The sequence below is a fragment of the Eptesicus fuscus genome, chromosome 3 (assembly GCF_027574615.1).
Source record: "Eptesicus fuscus isolate TK198812 chromosome 3, DD_ASM_mEF_20220401, whole genome shotgun sequence".
Lineage (NCBI taxonomy): Eukaryota > Metazoa > Chordata > Mammalia > Chiroptera > Vespertilionidae > Eptesicus > Eptesicus fuscus.
In genome coordinates this window covers 8,539,452-8,552,364 of record NC_072475.1, presented here as the reverse complement: position 1 = coordinate 8,552,364, position 12,913 = coordinate 8,539,452, and the positions used below count along the sequence as shown (strand labels likewise).

The window sequence follows — 12,913 nt, the reverse complement described above, 5'->3', positions numbered from 1 at the left end:
AGGACTTCCTAGGAGCCCCTCAAGAGCCATGGCATCGAGTCTGGTCCTTTAGTTCTTCCACTTGTCCTGCTTAGCAGCAGGCTGGACCAGCAATCACCCGCTCTAAGTGCTGGGGCATTTCAGGATGTGGCAGTCAGCTTCCCGATGGGGCAGCCTCCTGACATGGGTTGGGACTGGATGGAGGGGCGGCTGGGAGAGCCACAGTCATGCGGTGGGACCTGAGCAGGGCTGGCCCTGGGGGATGTGCCCAGGCAGCAGCAGGACTTCTGGCCAAGGCAGGGACTCAGCAGGCTGGGCGGGAGCACACGGGGCGGCAGATCAAGGACACGCAGGAGGATGGGCGGTAGCAGCTGGGCCTGCAGGAGGAGGCGGGGCCACAGCAGGAGGAGACAGGCACGCAGCAGGCAGGCCTGCACACGGGGCGGCAGATGAGGGACACGCAGGAGGAGGACCTGTAGCAGGACGAGGTGCAGGAGGAGGGTCTGTAGCAGCTCGAGGGGGCTGGGCAGAGAGTGACCCTAGAACAGATAGGCCTGCGGCACACCGGTTTGCAGCAGACGGGCACACTGCAGCCCTGCTGGCAGGGGGAGGAGGTGCAGCAGGAGGGCTGGCAGCTAGACTGCCTGCAGCATGAGGGCGTGCAGGAGCTGGTGCAGGAGCTGGTGCAGGCTGGTTGGCAGGGGCTGGATCCACAGGCCGCCTGGCAGCAGGGGCTGGACATGCAGCTCACTGGGGTGCAGATGAGGGTCAAGCACGGGGCTGGAGCACAGCTGCTGGGGACACAACAGCTGGGGGTGCAGCAGGTGGGCTGGCAGCAGCTGGGGACACAGCAGGTGGGGACACAGCAGGTGGGCTGGCAGCAGCTGGGGGCACAGCAGGAGGGCTGGCAGCAGCTGGGGACACAACAGCTGGGGGTGCAGCAGGAGGGCTGGCAGCAGCTGGGGGTGCAGCAGGTAGGGACACAGCAGCTGGCGGCACAGCAGCTGGGGGTGCAGCAGGTGGGCTGGCAGCAGCTGGGGGCACAGCAGCTGGGGGTGCAGCAGGAGGGCTGGCAGCAGGTAGGGACACAGCAGCTGGGGGTGCAGCAGGAGGGTTGGCAGCAGGTGGGGGCGCAGCAGGAGGGCTCACAGCAGCTCTCTGGACAGTCGTCCACCTGCCAGGAAGATTCAGTACAAGAATCACAGGACCCGGGCAGGCAGGCACGGCTGCTGTAGCTCAGGTCACTGGAGCAGACGGACAGGGTAGATGCGGCCATGGTGGGGCAGTGGGGCTGGAGGAGGGTGTGAGCGTGTGAGTGAATGTGTGAATGTGTGAGATGCTGACGGCCGTCCAGCTTTTATGCCCCTCCCTGGCTGTGTATGTTGTCCCAGCAGCAGGCTCACGCGTCCCTTCCTTGTTGACAGTGAGAGTGGGTCCTGGCGAATAAGCAGCAGATGTTTTCATCCCAGGAGTCATTGCTCAGCTCACAAAACTCCTTACATTGGCGTGGGGTGTGTTTACCTGTTTATAGTCCTGGGAAGAAATCTTGTCTTGATGTGTTAGCGGGATCCAAGTCAGAGGGGGGCCAAGTCAGAGCCCAGGTGTGTGGGCAGCTAGACCCTGGTCCCTGGTCGGGGGAGCCCCGAGGTTGCTGCCCTCAGGTGGAACCAGGTCGTGTGCCTTGTGGTTGGAGGTGTATCTAGTTTCTAAACAAAGACAGTGTGAGTCATCATGTGCATGGATCCTGCATCAATGTCCTGGGGCCCCATAACAAAGCACCGCAGACAGTGGGCCTGGCACAGCAGAAAGTACTTTGTCACCGTCTGGAGGCCAGAAGTCCCAGGTCCAGGTGCTGGCCGGGTTGGTTCTGAGGCTGTAAGGGAGCGCCTGCCCCCGTGTTCTCCCCGGCTTCTCCTGGTTGCCGGCCATCTTTGGGTTCCTTGGCTTGTAGAAGCATCACCCCGATCTCCGCCTCCATGTTCACAAGGCCTTGTCCTTGTGTGCCTTTCTGTCCAAATTTCCCCTTTTCATAAGGACATCAGGCATATCGGATTAAGACCTCATTTGAACTTAACTGTATCTGCAAAGACCCTATTGCCAAATAAGGTCACATTCGCAGGTCCTGGGGGAGAGGGCTCGGCAACATTCGCGGATGCGAGTCAGCCCATCACTAGCACCTGCTCTGAAGCAGGCACCATGCCAGGGTCAAGGGTGGAAGGAGAGGCTGAGCGGGTCTCCTTTCTCGGGGCTTTGGGTCTGCGGCAGGTGAAGGACAGTTTTTGGCAGCACGCACCTGACTTCTGCTTGTCCACGAACGGCTTGAGCTCCTGGGATGATTTTCTTGAAGTTTATTTTATCAGATAATCATAAAAAGAGTACAGAGAATTTACCTATACCCCGCGCCCAGCTTCCTCTGGTGTCGCCATCTTACATAGCCATAGATCAATTACCAAATTTTAGAAACCACACTGGTGTTCACTAAAGGACTGACTGTATTCGAGTCACCAGTTGCCCACGAATGCCCTCCCTCCATCCCCTAACCCCACATGGCACCTGTCAAGTCTCTTTCTTCTCCTGCCTGGGACAATTGCTCCGTTTCCTTGTGCTTTATGACCTTGACACTTCTGAGGAGCACGGGTTGGGTGGATGGTAGAACGTCCCTCAAGTTGGGTTTGTCTGATGTGTTCTCACAATTCGTCTGGGGCTGCTATATTTGGGGGCAGAATCTCACAGAAGGCATGTGTCCAGTGAAGCAGGGTGCAGGCTGTCCATGCGTCTTATCTCTAGGAAGGTGACTATCTTCCCCTTTGTAATTAATAGGTATTGGGGGAGATTTTTTTTAAGACTTTGAAAATACCCGGTTTCTACTGAAACCTCTGCTCAATGGCTTCGTTGTTTGTCGGGGACTGCGTGCAGCCAGCCACTGCAGCGCTCTCATGGTGATTTTTTCCCTCCTCAATCCATCGCCATTTCCTAGCTAAAATTCTCCTCTAAGGAAGAGTGGTCCCTTCTCCTCCATTTGCTTATTTGTTCTGTTATTTATTTCAATATGGACTCAAAGGTACTTACTTTATTGCGTTGGATGGCACTATTGTCATTTTCTATTTCTGTTGTTCGAATCATTCCCACTTTGGCCATCGGGGGCGTCTTCATTTGGCTCTTGGACCCCTTTGGCATGCCACCTTCCCTGACTTCCCGCGTTCTGGTGCCAGCTCACCTTGAGATTCCCCTGTCCCCTCCCTGGAGTCAACCACTTCCCCAAGGAGCGCTGGTCCCTTTCAGTGGATGACGGCAGGTAGAGACCAAGGTCTGGAACCAGGTGTGCTCATGGCTGCGAGCGTGTCACTTCTCCCAGGCGCTCCCCGTGGATAGAGCAAGGAGGCACATGTATGTATACTCACACATGCCTGAACTTGGGGACACATTTAGTCTTCCCCATATGGACCGTGTTAGCTGCGGTGTTTGCTAGTTTAGCTTTCTCAGGCTAGAAGTTCCCTTTTATTGCTGAGAGAGTCTATCAAGAATGATGTTGGATTTCCTGAAATGCTTTTTTGTGAGGGATTTTTTTTTTGTGTGGTTAATCCTCACTGGAGGATATTTTTCCCCATTGATGTTAAAGAGAGCGGAAGGATAAGATTTCCAATCCCCCCATCTGGCTTATAGTACAGACCCTCGGACCTCAAAGCCCCTCTCTCCAGCATCAATTGCTGCCCACTATTCTCATTGGCGCTGCTGCCTGACTCTGTGCTTCCTGCAAAAATGGCTGGAAATGAACCTAAGACGCTCCACGGCCACTTGGGCAACAGCCCTCGTGGCTTTAAGAAAGGGCACTGGTTTGACCCCTAAGGGAAGGTGCCCCTGGGATTTCTGGGTCATCCCATGGGCCATTGTGCTTTGCAGGGGTACATGTCAGCCCGGCTCCTGAAGTCTGGTCCAACGTGACTGCAGTGGGCAGCCACGTGCCTCATGCCCAGTGCAGGGCGACAGATGAAGCTGTCCTCTCTGACTGGTCACCTGTGTCCTCGCCCACATTTACCGAGGAGAGGCCTGAGGAGGGTTTCATGCGGACAGGGACATAATCACACCCCCTGGTACACCAGCCTGGGCTGGGCATGGGCAAGATGAGCTGGGATGGCCCGCAGGGAACACCGGGAACTAGAAAACGCTGTCCATCATCGCCAGCAGGGAATGGTGGAGTCGGCCCCGGTACAGGCAGGAACCAAGCACCCACTCTAGGTGTGCGCATGGGGACAGAGCCAGCCAGTGCCGGTAAACTGCCTGGGACAGGGGACAGAGGAGCCGGGCATGGCTGTGGCTCCTCACTCTGTCAGTCTCAGCTGCAGGGACCACTGTTGTGTCCCCATGTCTGGTTGGCGATGTGGCACTGCTGAGGGCACCGGGGATGCCAGGCTTGACCTCTCAGCCCCGATGCCTTATGTGTGTGAGCCTGTCCCCTGTGGGACCATGCACTTCCGGGGGCCAGGGGTGGGGCCCCCTCAGCACAGCCAGCACAGCCAGGTCATGGGGGAGGGTAGGAGAGGTCACCGGTAGGCCCAGGTGGGTGGTTAACTGGGGATAATTATGATACCAGCCCTTGGGGTTCTTGCGAGGATTCTGTACCATGCTGAGACCTGGCCAGCCACACGGGTGCCCTGTAAACATCCTGGCATAACCCGCCTGTCATTTCCTTGACACAGATCTGCGCCCCCTGGACATCCTGGCAGAGGCGGTCCCTCCGAATGGCGCTGAGAGCGGCATCAGCGTGACACGGGTTCAAGGAGCGCTGGGACTCCAGCTCTCCAGCCCCCACGCCATGAGCTTCCCTGCTTCGAGGATTTTCGTCAGATGTGATCTCTTCCCTGAAGAATTTTCCATCGTTGTAACCTTGAAAGCTCCCAATCTCCCCCCTAAGGTCAGTGACGCTTCTCATCTGCGTGTTAGGACAATTGATGTCCTCAGTGCCGCGTGTGAAGGGCACGGCTGACTCAGGTTGCAGAGAGGCACCGATCAAGGTCTCCTCGGCCTTTGGGGTCAGGCATGCCGGCCTTGATGGGTCGTGAGGGCCCCATCACTTGGAGTGTGCAGGCAGAGCCTGTGTGGCCTTTTGCTCAGGGTTTGTGCCAGCAGTTCTTGCCGCTTAGAGTTTTGAGTTTAACATCATTTAACAGGAAAAGTAAACTGTAAACTAACAAAACGTACCCTTTTGGGGCCTGATTACCTGTGCCTTGCAGTCCAGCCACCCAGACCCATCCCTGCTGGGCCTCCTCCCTGCTGGGCTGGGAGCCCCGGGGAAGGATGTGGCATCTCCCGCCACCATTCCCTGTGGGTTCCAAGGCAACACACTTCCTAGGCGTGTGACAAACCCTTTCTGTTTACAAGTCTGAGTCCTTGCTCTTCCATCACTGTGATCCTCCTTGTGGGTTTTGTCTGTGATTCTGTCTGATCTTTCCCGGGACTTCTGCTCACTAGCCTCTCTCCTTTCACTCCATCGAATCTGCTGTCAAACCCAACTGCTGAGTTTTCTATCGCAGTCCTGTAATCTCGATTTTCTTCTTTTTTTTTATATGAATTCCAGTCCTCAGATAAAGTCTCTGTCTTGTCAGCTACTTTCTTCAATGTGACTCCAATATTTGAAGCAAGAATTCCTTTCTGCGGAGGACTCCAACATGTGGATCCCCCGAGGACTGGCTCTGCTTCGTCTTTTCATTTCCTGTCGTGCCCAGTCCTTTTTGAACAGCCTTATTGAGACACAATAAACATACCACACATGTCACCCCTTTACAGTCACAATTCAGTGATGTTTAGCACATTGAACTGACAGGACCAACCCTCACCACAGTGAATTTGGAACATGTTCATCACCCCCAAAACAAGCTTTGCACACTTAGCTCTCACCTGCCCCCCCCCCCGACAACTAATTTACTTTCTGTACCCATGGGTTTGCCTAGTCTAGACATTTCATATAAATGGAATCACATAACATAGAGCTTCTTCTATGGAGTATGTGCTCAAGGTTCACCCATATTGCAGCACATGTCAGTACATCATTCCTTTTTATGACCAAATCATATTCATCGGTACAGATACACTACAATTCGTTTATCCATTCACTGGTTGACGGACACTTGCATTCTTTCTACCCGTTGGCTGTTGTGCGTAATGCTGCTATGAACATTCACGTACATGGTTTTGTATGGACAAATATTTTTATTTTGGGGGCATACATGCCTAGGAGTGTGATTGCTGGCTCATGGTGACTCTATGATTAACTTTGAGGAACAGGCAGACTGTTTTCTGAGGTAGCTGAGCCAACTGACACTCCCACCAGCAGTGATTGGGGGTTGCTGTTTCTCCACATCCTCGTCAACACTTGTTATTATCTGACTTTTGTAGTCTAGCCGTCCTCATGAGCCTGAAATGGTATTGCTCTGAGGCTTTGATTTGCATTTCCCTGATGAATAATGATGTTGCGTGTTTTTCATGTGTCTATTTGTGTATCTTTTTTTTTTTTTTTTTTTTGGAGAAATGTCTTTTCAAATCCTTCACCCAGTTTTTTGTGGGTTTTTTTTTTAATCCTCATCCAATGATATGTTTTTATTGATTTTGGAAGAGAGAGAGAAAGGAAAGTCATCAATGTGAGAGAGTAACGTCCTGTACTGTGGGATCCAAGACAATGCACTTCCTAGGCGTGTGACAAACCCTTTCTGTTTCCAAGTCCAAGTCCTTGCTCTTCCATCACTGTGACTGGGGATTGAACCTGCAGCCTAGGTATGTGCTCCAACTGGGAATCAAGCCCACAACCTTTTGGTCAAAGGGATGATGCTCCAACCAGCTGAGCCACCTGGCCAGGGCCCTTTGCCCAGTTTTTAATTGAGTCATTTTAGTTATTTTCCTTTTTTATTCGTGAGTTATATGAATTTATATATTCTAGATAAAGTCACCTATCACATATGATTAGCACGTATTTTCTCCTGTTCTGTTGGTTGTCTTTTCACTTTCTTGATAATGCCCTTTGAAGCACAAAACCACCTTTTAATTTTGGTAGAGTCAGATTTATCTTATTTTTCCTTTCTTGCTTATATATTTTAGTGTCATATCTTAGAATCTAGTACCAAATCTGAGGTCATGAAAATTTACCCCAATGCTTTCTTTTAAGAGTTTTATAGCGTTAGCTCTTATATTTAGGTCTTTAGCCAATTTCATTCTTTTTGCCTATGGATTTCCAGTTGTCCCAACCACATTTGTTGAAGAGACTATTCTTTTCCCACTGAATGGTCTTGGCACCTTGTTGAAGTCAGTCAGCCATACATGTGTGGGTTTATTTCTGGACTCTCAATTTTATTTCATTGATAAATCAATATTGTCTGTCCTTATGCCGGCACCACACTGTCTTGATTCCTGTAGCTTTGTGGTAAATTTTGAAATTGGGAAGTGTGAGTCTTCCAAATTTGTTCTTTTTTCAAGATTGTTTTGGCTATTCACTCCTTGTAATTCCATATGAATTGTAAAATCAACTTGTCAACCTTTACTAAGAAGTCAACTTGGATTCTGAGAAGGACTGCACAGATATGTAGATAGATTGGGGGAGTGTTGCCTTCTTAGCAATATTGTCCTCTGATCCATGAACGTGGGATGTTTCTCACTGATTTTCAACTTCTTTAACATAAAAACAATGCTTTGCAGTTCTCAGAATATTAGTTTTGCAGTTCTTTTGTTCCTGAGTACTTGTTCACTTCACCTAGTTTATATAATTTATTGGTAAGTCATCAAATTGGGTCCAAGTTCTTCCCTCTCCCCTCACCCTGCTCCAATTCCTGCACCTTGTCAGTCCTGTGAAAGGACATGCCCATCTGGTTGATATACTTTCCTTCCTTACACCAAATACTTATTCACATTTTCTTTCCTGATCCTAGTGCAATATGGCAGGGGCTAAGGAGCAGGGTGCATGCACAGGCCCCCCAGGACTTCTGACATAACCTCCTTTGACCTTTCATAGGAAAAGAGAACCAGAAAAAACCAGGAGTCCAAGTGTGGCATGACCATGGAGCAGCCACCCTGTGCTTCTGGCTGAGGCCCCGCTGCCCTGTGCTTGCCTGGGGGCCTAGTGCTGCTGGAACCCACTCCCACACCTGCCCTCTCCTCCTTGGCACCCCGGGGCCCTCCCTCCTGGTGTGGGGTCCTGGGGGTGGTGAACACAGTGTTTCCTTCACTGCCAGCTGCTGTTTATCAAAGGCACACTATGGCTGTCCCTGTGGGCACCACCCGGAAGTCCCTCAGGAGAAACCCCCATGAGAGCGTGGTTGATGCACACTCAGGCAGCCATCCCTCATTCACCTCAGCTCCACCCAAGCTACTCTCCGCCATTCACCAAGCACAGCAGGGGACCTGCAGGGCACACATCTCCTCTCATAGGCCCTTTGTTCCAGGAACCCCTACCTGTTAGAGGTCTTCTCAGAGCTATGTTGTGGTCTGATGTGCTGCTCACCAGGCCTTCTTTCCTCTGCATTCGCTCACAGGAGGCAGCTGAGTCTTGGCCCACTCGGCTCCCTTCACCTGCTTGGCTCCTCCCACCTGCTCAGCTCCTCCTTACTCGCTCTTGGACATGCCTGCGATAAATCCCTGGCAGAGCTATCCTGTTGGCACCTGCTACGTAGAGAACACAAACTGACAAGTGAACCATTACTCTTATAAAGAGACGGCCCAGCCAGTGTGGCTCAGGGGTTGAGTGCCAATCTATGTACCAGGAGGTCACAGTTCAATTCCCGGTCAAAGCACATGCCCAGGTAGCAGGGTTTCGGGCTTGATCCCCAATGGGGGGTGTGCAGGAGGCAGCCAATCAATGATTCTTTCTCATCATTGATGTTTCTATCTCTCTCTCTTCTCTCTCTCTTTCTCTCTCCCTTTCTGAAATCAATAAAAAATACAATAAAAAAAAGAAAAGAAAAGAAAAGAAAAGAAAGAAGGGAGGGAGGGAGAAAGAAACATGAGCAGTTTAGCTATGACCCAATAGTAGATCAATATTCTTAAACATGATACATGAAAAATTCACACCAACTTCTTGTTACCTTTAAATTACTCCAATCTGTTCTGAGAAGATTCTTGCAAAAATTTCTCCTCCGTTTGCATGTAGCTCAGTTTAAAAACATAACGTCTTGCCCAGCTGGCGTGGCTCAGTGGTTGAGTATCGACCTATGAACCAGGAAGTCATGGTTTGATTCTGCCTTTTATTTCTCTGTCTTGCCCGATTGCTGTGGCTAGAACTTCCAGGACAATATTGAATGGAAGTGGTAATAGTGGGTGTCCTTGTCTTGTTCCTGATCTTAGAGGAAAGGCTTTCGGCTTTTCACCACTGTGTATGATATTAGCTGTGGGTTTGTCATATACGGCCTTTATTATGCTGAGATACGTTCCTCTTATACCCACTCTGTTGAGAGTTTTTGTCAGAAAAGGGTGTTGAATTGTGTCAAATGTTTTTTCTACATCTATTGAGATGATTATATGGTTTTTATCCTTTATTTTTGAATGTGATGTATTGCAGCAATTGATTTATGGGTTTTAAGACATTCTGAATCCTTGGGATGAATCCCACTTGGTCATAGTATATAAGTCTTTTAATGTATTGTTGTATCTCACTTGCTAATATTTTGTTGAGAATAGAATAACCATTCTTCTTAAGTGCATGAAAAACAGGTACCAATATAGACCACATTTACTAAGATAGACCACACTGTGGGCTGTAAAACATGTCTCAACAAATGTAAAAGAATTTAAATTATACAGTGCATGGTCTCTCATCACAATGTAATTAAATTAGAACCTCAGTATTAAAAAGATTCTGTGAAGCCCCCCAAATATTCAAAAATAAAACAGACTTGTAAAGAGCATGTAGATCAAAGAAGAATGAAAGGGAAAATTAGAAAATATTTGAGCTATACAAAAATTAAACATATGTCAAAATGTATTGGATGCTGCTAAAGCAATACTGAGGGGGGCGGGCGGTTTAGAGTACTGAATGTCCTTTTCAGAAAACAAGAAAGTTCAGCACTAGCCAGTTTGGCTCTGTGGTTAGAGTGTCAACTCGTGGACTGAAGGGTCACAGGTTCAATTCTGGTCAAGGGTACATACCTCAGTTGCACCGGGAGGGGTGCTTGGAGGAGGCAACAAATTGACGTTTCTCTCTCACATCGATGTTTCTCTCTGTTTGTCTCTCCCCATCCTTACACTCTCTCTAAAAATCATTGGGGGGAAAATATCCTCAGGTGAGGATTAACAAAACAAAAATAAAACTACTTACAATAATAAAAAAAAAGAAAACAAAAAGGTTCTTAAATAAATGACCTTACCTTCTACTTTAAGAAACTAGGATGCAAATAAAGCTCAGAGCAGAAAGACAATACCAAAGATCAGTGAGGAAAGCAATGAAATGGGAAAAAAATAAATGGGGCCAGGAAGGGGGGGGCAGGGAGAGGCGGGATACCCAATGCTGTTTCCTTGAAAAGATAAAAAACATTGACAAATCTTTATCCACACTGACCAGCAAAACAAAGAGAGAAGACACTAGTCCCCAATATCATGTGACATCATTAGAGATCCTACAGACACTGAAATATAATAAGGGAACATTATGGACAACTTTATGTACATAAATTTGACAACCTAAATGAAATGGACAATTTCCGTGACAGAAACAAACTGCCAAACCCAATCAAGAAGACATATATAACCAGAGTAGCTCTATATCTACTGAAGAAATTGAATGTGTAGTTAAAGACCTTCGCACAACCCAGCTGTCCTTCGACAGATGAATGGTTAAGCAACCATAGAGCATCATCCTCAATGGAAAGGACCAAATCTGGGATCGGCAGCTTGCATGGATTGCAAGGGAATGGTGCTGTATGAAAAAGTCCCTCTGGAAAAGTGACACAGTGTGTGACTCCATTTATATATGTTCTCGGCATAGCTGAGAATAGAGATGGAGAAGTGATAGGTGGTTGTCAGGGATTAGGGGTGAGAGTACGGGTGAGTGTGGTCTAAAGGGGTGGATGTGGGAGCCTTGTGGTGATGGTACAACACTATGTCTGATGGTGGGGGTGGTTATATGATCTTCAAATGTGAAAATACTGCATAGAAACACACACACACACACACACACACACACACACGTGTGCATGTACATCTGGTGAAATCTGTATAAGACGGGTGGATTTTCAATCTCCTGGTTGTGATTTGTACTAAGGTTAGGCAGGATGCTACCAGAGGGAAACAGGGTAAGGGTAAGGGTAAGGTCAGGGCCCCTCTCCCAGTGCACAGCAGACAGACGTGCAAGTGGGACCGAGAAAGATGCTGTCCTGGCTCCCTTCCGAATTCCCAGGACTGCCCGGCAGCCCTGGGACCACTCCAGCCCAAAGTCCACACCAGCCCACTCCTCACCTACGTGTGGGTATGAAAGTGAGCGAACCAAGCAGGACCTGGCGAAGTCAGGGTCCAGAACCCCGAGGGTCTCACCACCTACGCCCCCTGCTCCTGCCCGGCACGTAGCCTCCCCACCGAGGAGACCAGCCACCCCCGAGGCCCTCTCCAGGAGCACAAGGAGCAGGTCTCTCTAACAATCTGTGGCACCCAACACAACCACAAGCAGCCCTGCCAGCGATCACCTCCACCATCTGCCAGAGAGAATCAGGGCCACACATTGCCCCGGCTCATCAAGATCTGCAGGAGGAACCATTGGACCGCAGCAGGCCCCTAGCACCAGCTTCCCTGAGGGTCAGGCTTCCATCAAGGTCCCCACAGGCATCTGACTCATCTAATGAGGCTTCCGGGCCCTGCACTGACCCAACAAGGAAAGGGGGCATGTGAGCCTTTTTTGGGGACAACAAAGGCCAGGGACCAGATATAAAAGCGCTGGAGTCCCAAGACAGCTTACACACACTCATAGGCACTCACACACCCGCTCACTCCTCCCAGCTCACCTCCAGCCGCTGCCCCACCATGGCCACATCTGCCCTGTCCGTCTGCTCCAGCGACCTGAGCTACGACAGCCGCACCTGCCTGCCCGGGTCCTGTGACTCTTGCACGGACTCCTCCTGGCAGGTGGACGACTGTCCAGAGAGCTGCTGTGAGCCCTCCTGCTGTCTCCCCAGCTGCTGCCAGCCTTCCTGCTGCCAGCCTTCCTGCTGCACCCCCAGCTGCTGTGTCCCCACCTGCTGTGTCCCCACCTGCTGCCAGTCTACCTGTTGCACCCCAACCCCCTCCATGACCCTCATTTGTACCCCAATGAGTTGTGTGTCCAGCCCCTGTTGCCAGGTGACCTGTGGATCCAGCCCCTGCCAGTCAGCCTGCACCAGCTCCTGCACCAGCTCCTGCACGCCCTCATGCTGCCAGCAGTCTAGCTGCCAGCCCTCCTGCTGCACCTCCTCCCCCTGCCAGCAGGCCTGCTGTGTGCCCGTCTGCTGCACACCCGTCTGCTGTAAGCCAGTCTGTTGGAGGCCTGTCTGTTGCAAGCCCCTGTGCTGTGTGCCCGTCTGCTCTGGGGCCTCCTCGTGCTGCCAGCCCACCCCCTGCACCTCGTCCTGCTGCAGACCCTCCTCCTGCGTGTCCCTCATCTGCCGCCCCGTGTGCAGGCCTGCCTGCTGCGTGCCCGCCTCCTCCTGCTGTGGCCCCGCCTCCTCCTGCCAGCCCAGCTGCTGCCGCCCGTCCTCCTGCATGTCCCTGCTCTGCCGCCCCGTGTGCTCCCGCCCAGCCTGCTGCGTCCCCACCTCGGCCCAGAAGTCCTGCTGCTGAGCAAACATGTCTCCCAGTACCAGCCTGGCTCAGTTTCCACTTTGTGACTGTGGTCCTCCCAGCCACCCCTCAATCTGGTCCTGAGCAGTGCCAAGTGGCTGCCCCCACTCAGGACAGAGTCCCTCAGTCTCCACTAACCTGACCTGACCTCTGG

The 12,913-nt window shown here is 51.1% G+C and overlaps 3 protein-coding genes across 4 annotated transcripts in view; 2 read left to right on the top strand and 1 right to left on the bottom strand.

Annotated features, from left to right (window-relative positions):
* Window positions 1–283: 283 nt before the first annotated feature.
* LOC103289876 (keratin-associated protein 10-12-like) lies at window positions 284–1,255 on the bottom strand. Of its 2 annotated transcripts, none has more exons than XM_054713604.1 (2): window positions 847–1,255; window positions 284–636 (listed from the first exon to the last, which is right to left on the bottom strand). In XM_054713604.1, exons 1-2 carry the CDS (start codon window positions 1,253–1,255, stop codon window positions 284–286), a joined length of 762 nt encoding a protein of 253 aa, XP_054569579.1. The 2 variants fall into 2 exon arrangements, with proteins under 2 accessions (XP_054569579.1, XP_054569578.1); XM_054713603.1 differs by having other exon boundaries at window positions 284–669; window positions 874–1,255.
* Window positions 1,256–4,777: 3,522 nt separating this feature from the next.
* TSPEAR (thrombospondin type laminin G domain and EAR repeats) overlaps window positions 4,778–12,913 on the top strand; it is a 57,588-nt gene continuing 49,452 nt past the window's right edge. Inside the window, exon 1 of the mRNA XM_054713599.1 lies at window positions 4,778–4,891. Within this exon, the coding sequence (XP_054569574.1) occupies window positions 4,793–4,891 (99 nt within the window). The 5' untranslated portion in view covers window positions 4,778–4,792. The remainder of the gene's footprint in view (window positions 4,892–12,913) is intronic.
* Window positions 11,968–12,759, top strand: LOC129148540 (keratin-associated protein 10-3-like). Its single transcript, XM_054713611.1, has 2 exons — window positions 11,968–12,119; window positions 12,210–12,759. Exons 1-2 carry the CDS (start codon window positions 11,968–11,970, stop codon window positions 12,757–12,759), a joined length of 702 nt encoding a protein of 233 aa, XP_054569586.1.

What these genes read in the sequence shown, in the direction of transcription:
- LOC103289876 (XM_054713603.1), bottom strand. Translation starts at nt 1,255, where the DNA reads ATGGCCGCATCTACCCTGTCCGTCTGCTCCAGTGACCTGAGCTACAGC. An exon ending in CTGCTGCCAGCCCTCCTGCT is followed by an intron (nt 670 to 873) that starts GTGCCCCCAGCT and finishes CCTGCCAACCAG; the next exon opens with CCTGCACCAGCTCCTGCACC.
- LOC129148540 (XM_054713611.1), top strand. Translation starts at nt 11,968, where the DNA reads ATGGCCACATCTGCCCTGTCCGTCTGCTCCAGCGACCTGAGCTACGAC. An exon ending in CCCTCCTGCTGTCTCCCCAG is followed by an intron (nt 12,120 to 12,209) that starts CTGCTGCCAGCC and finishes CTGCCAGTCTAC; the next exon opens with CTGTTGCACCCCAACCCCCT.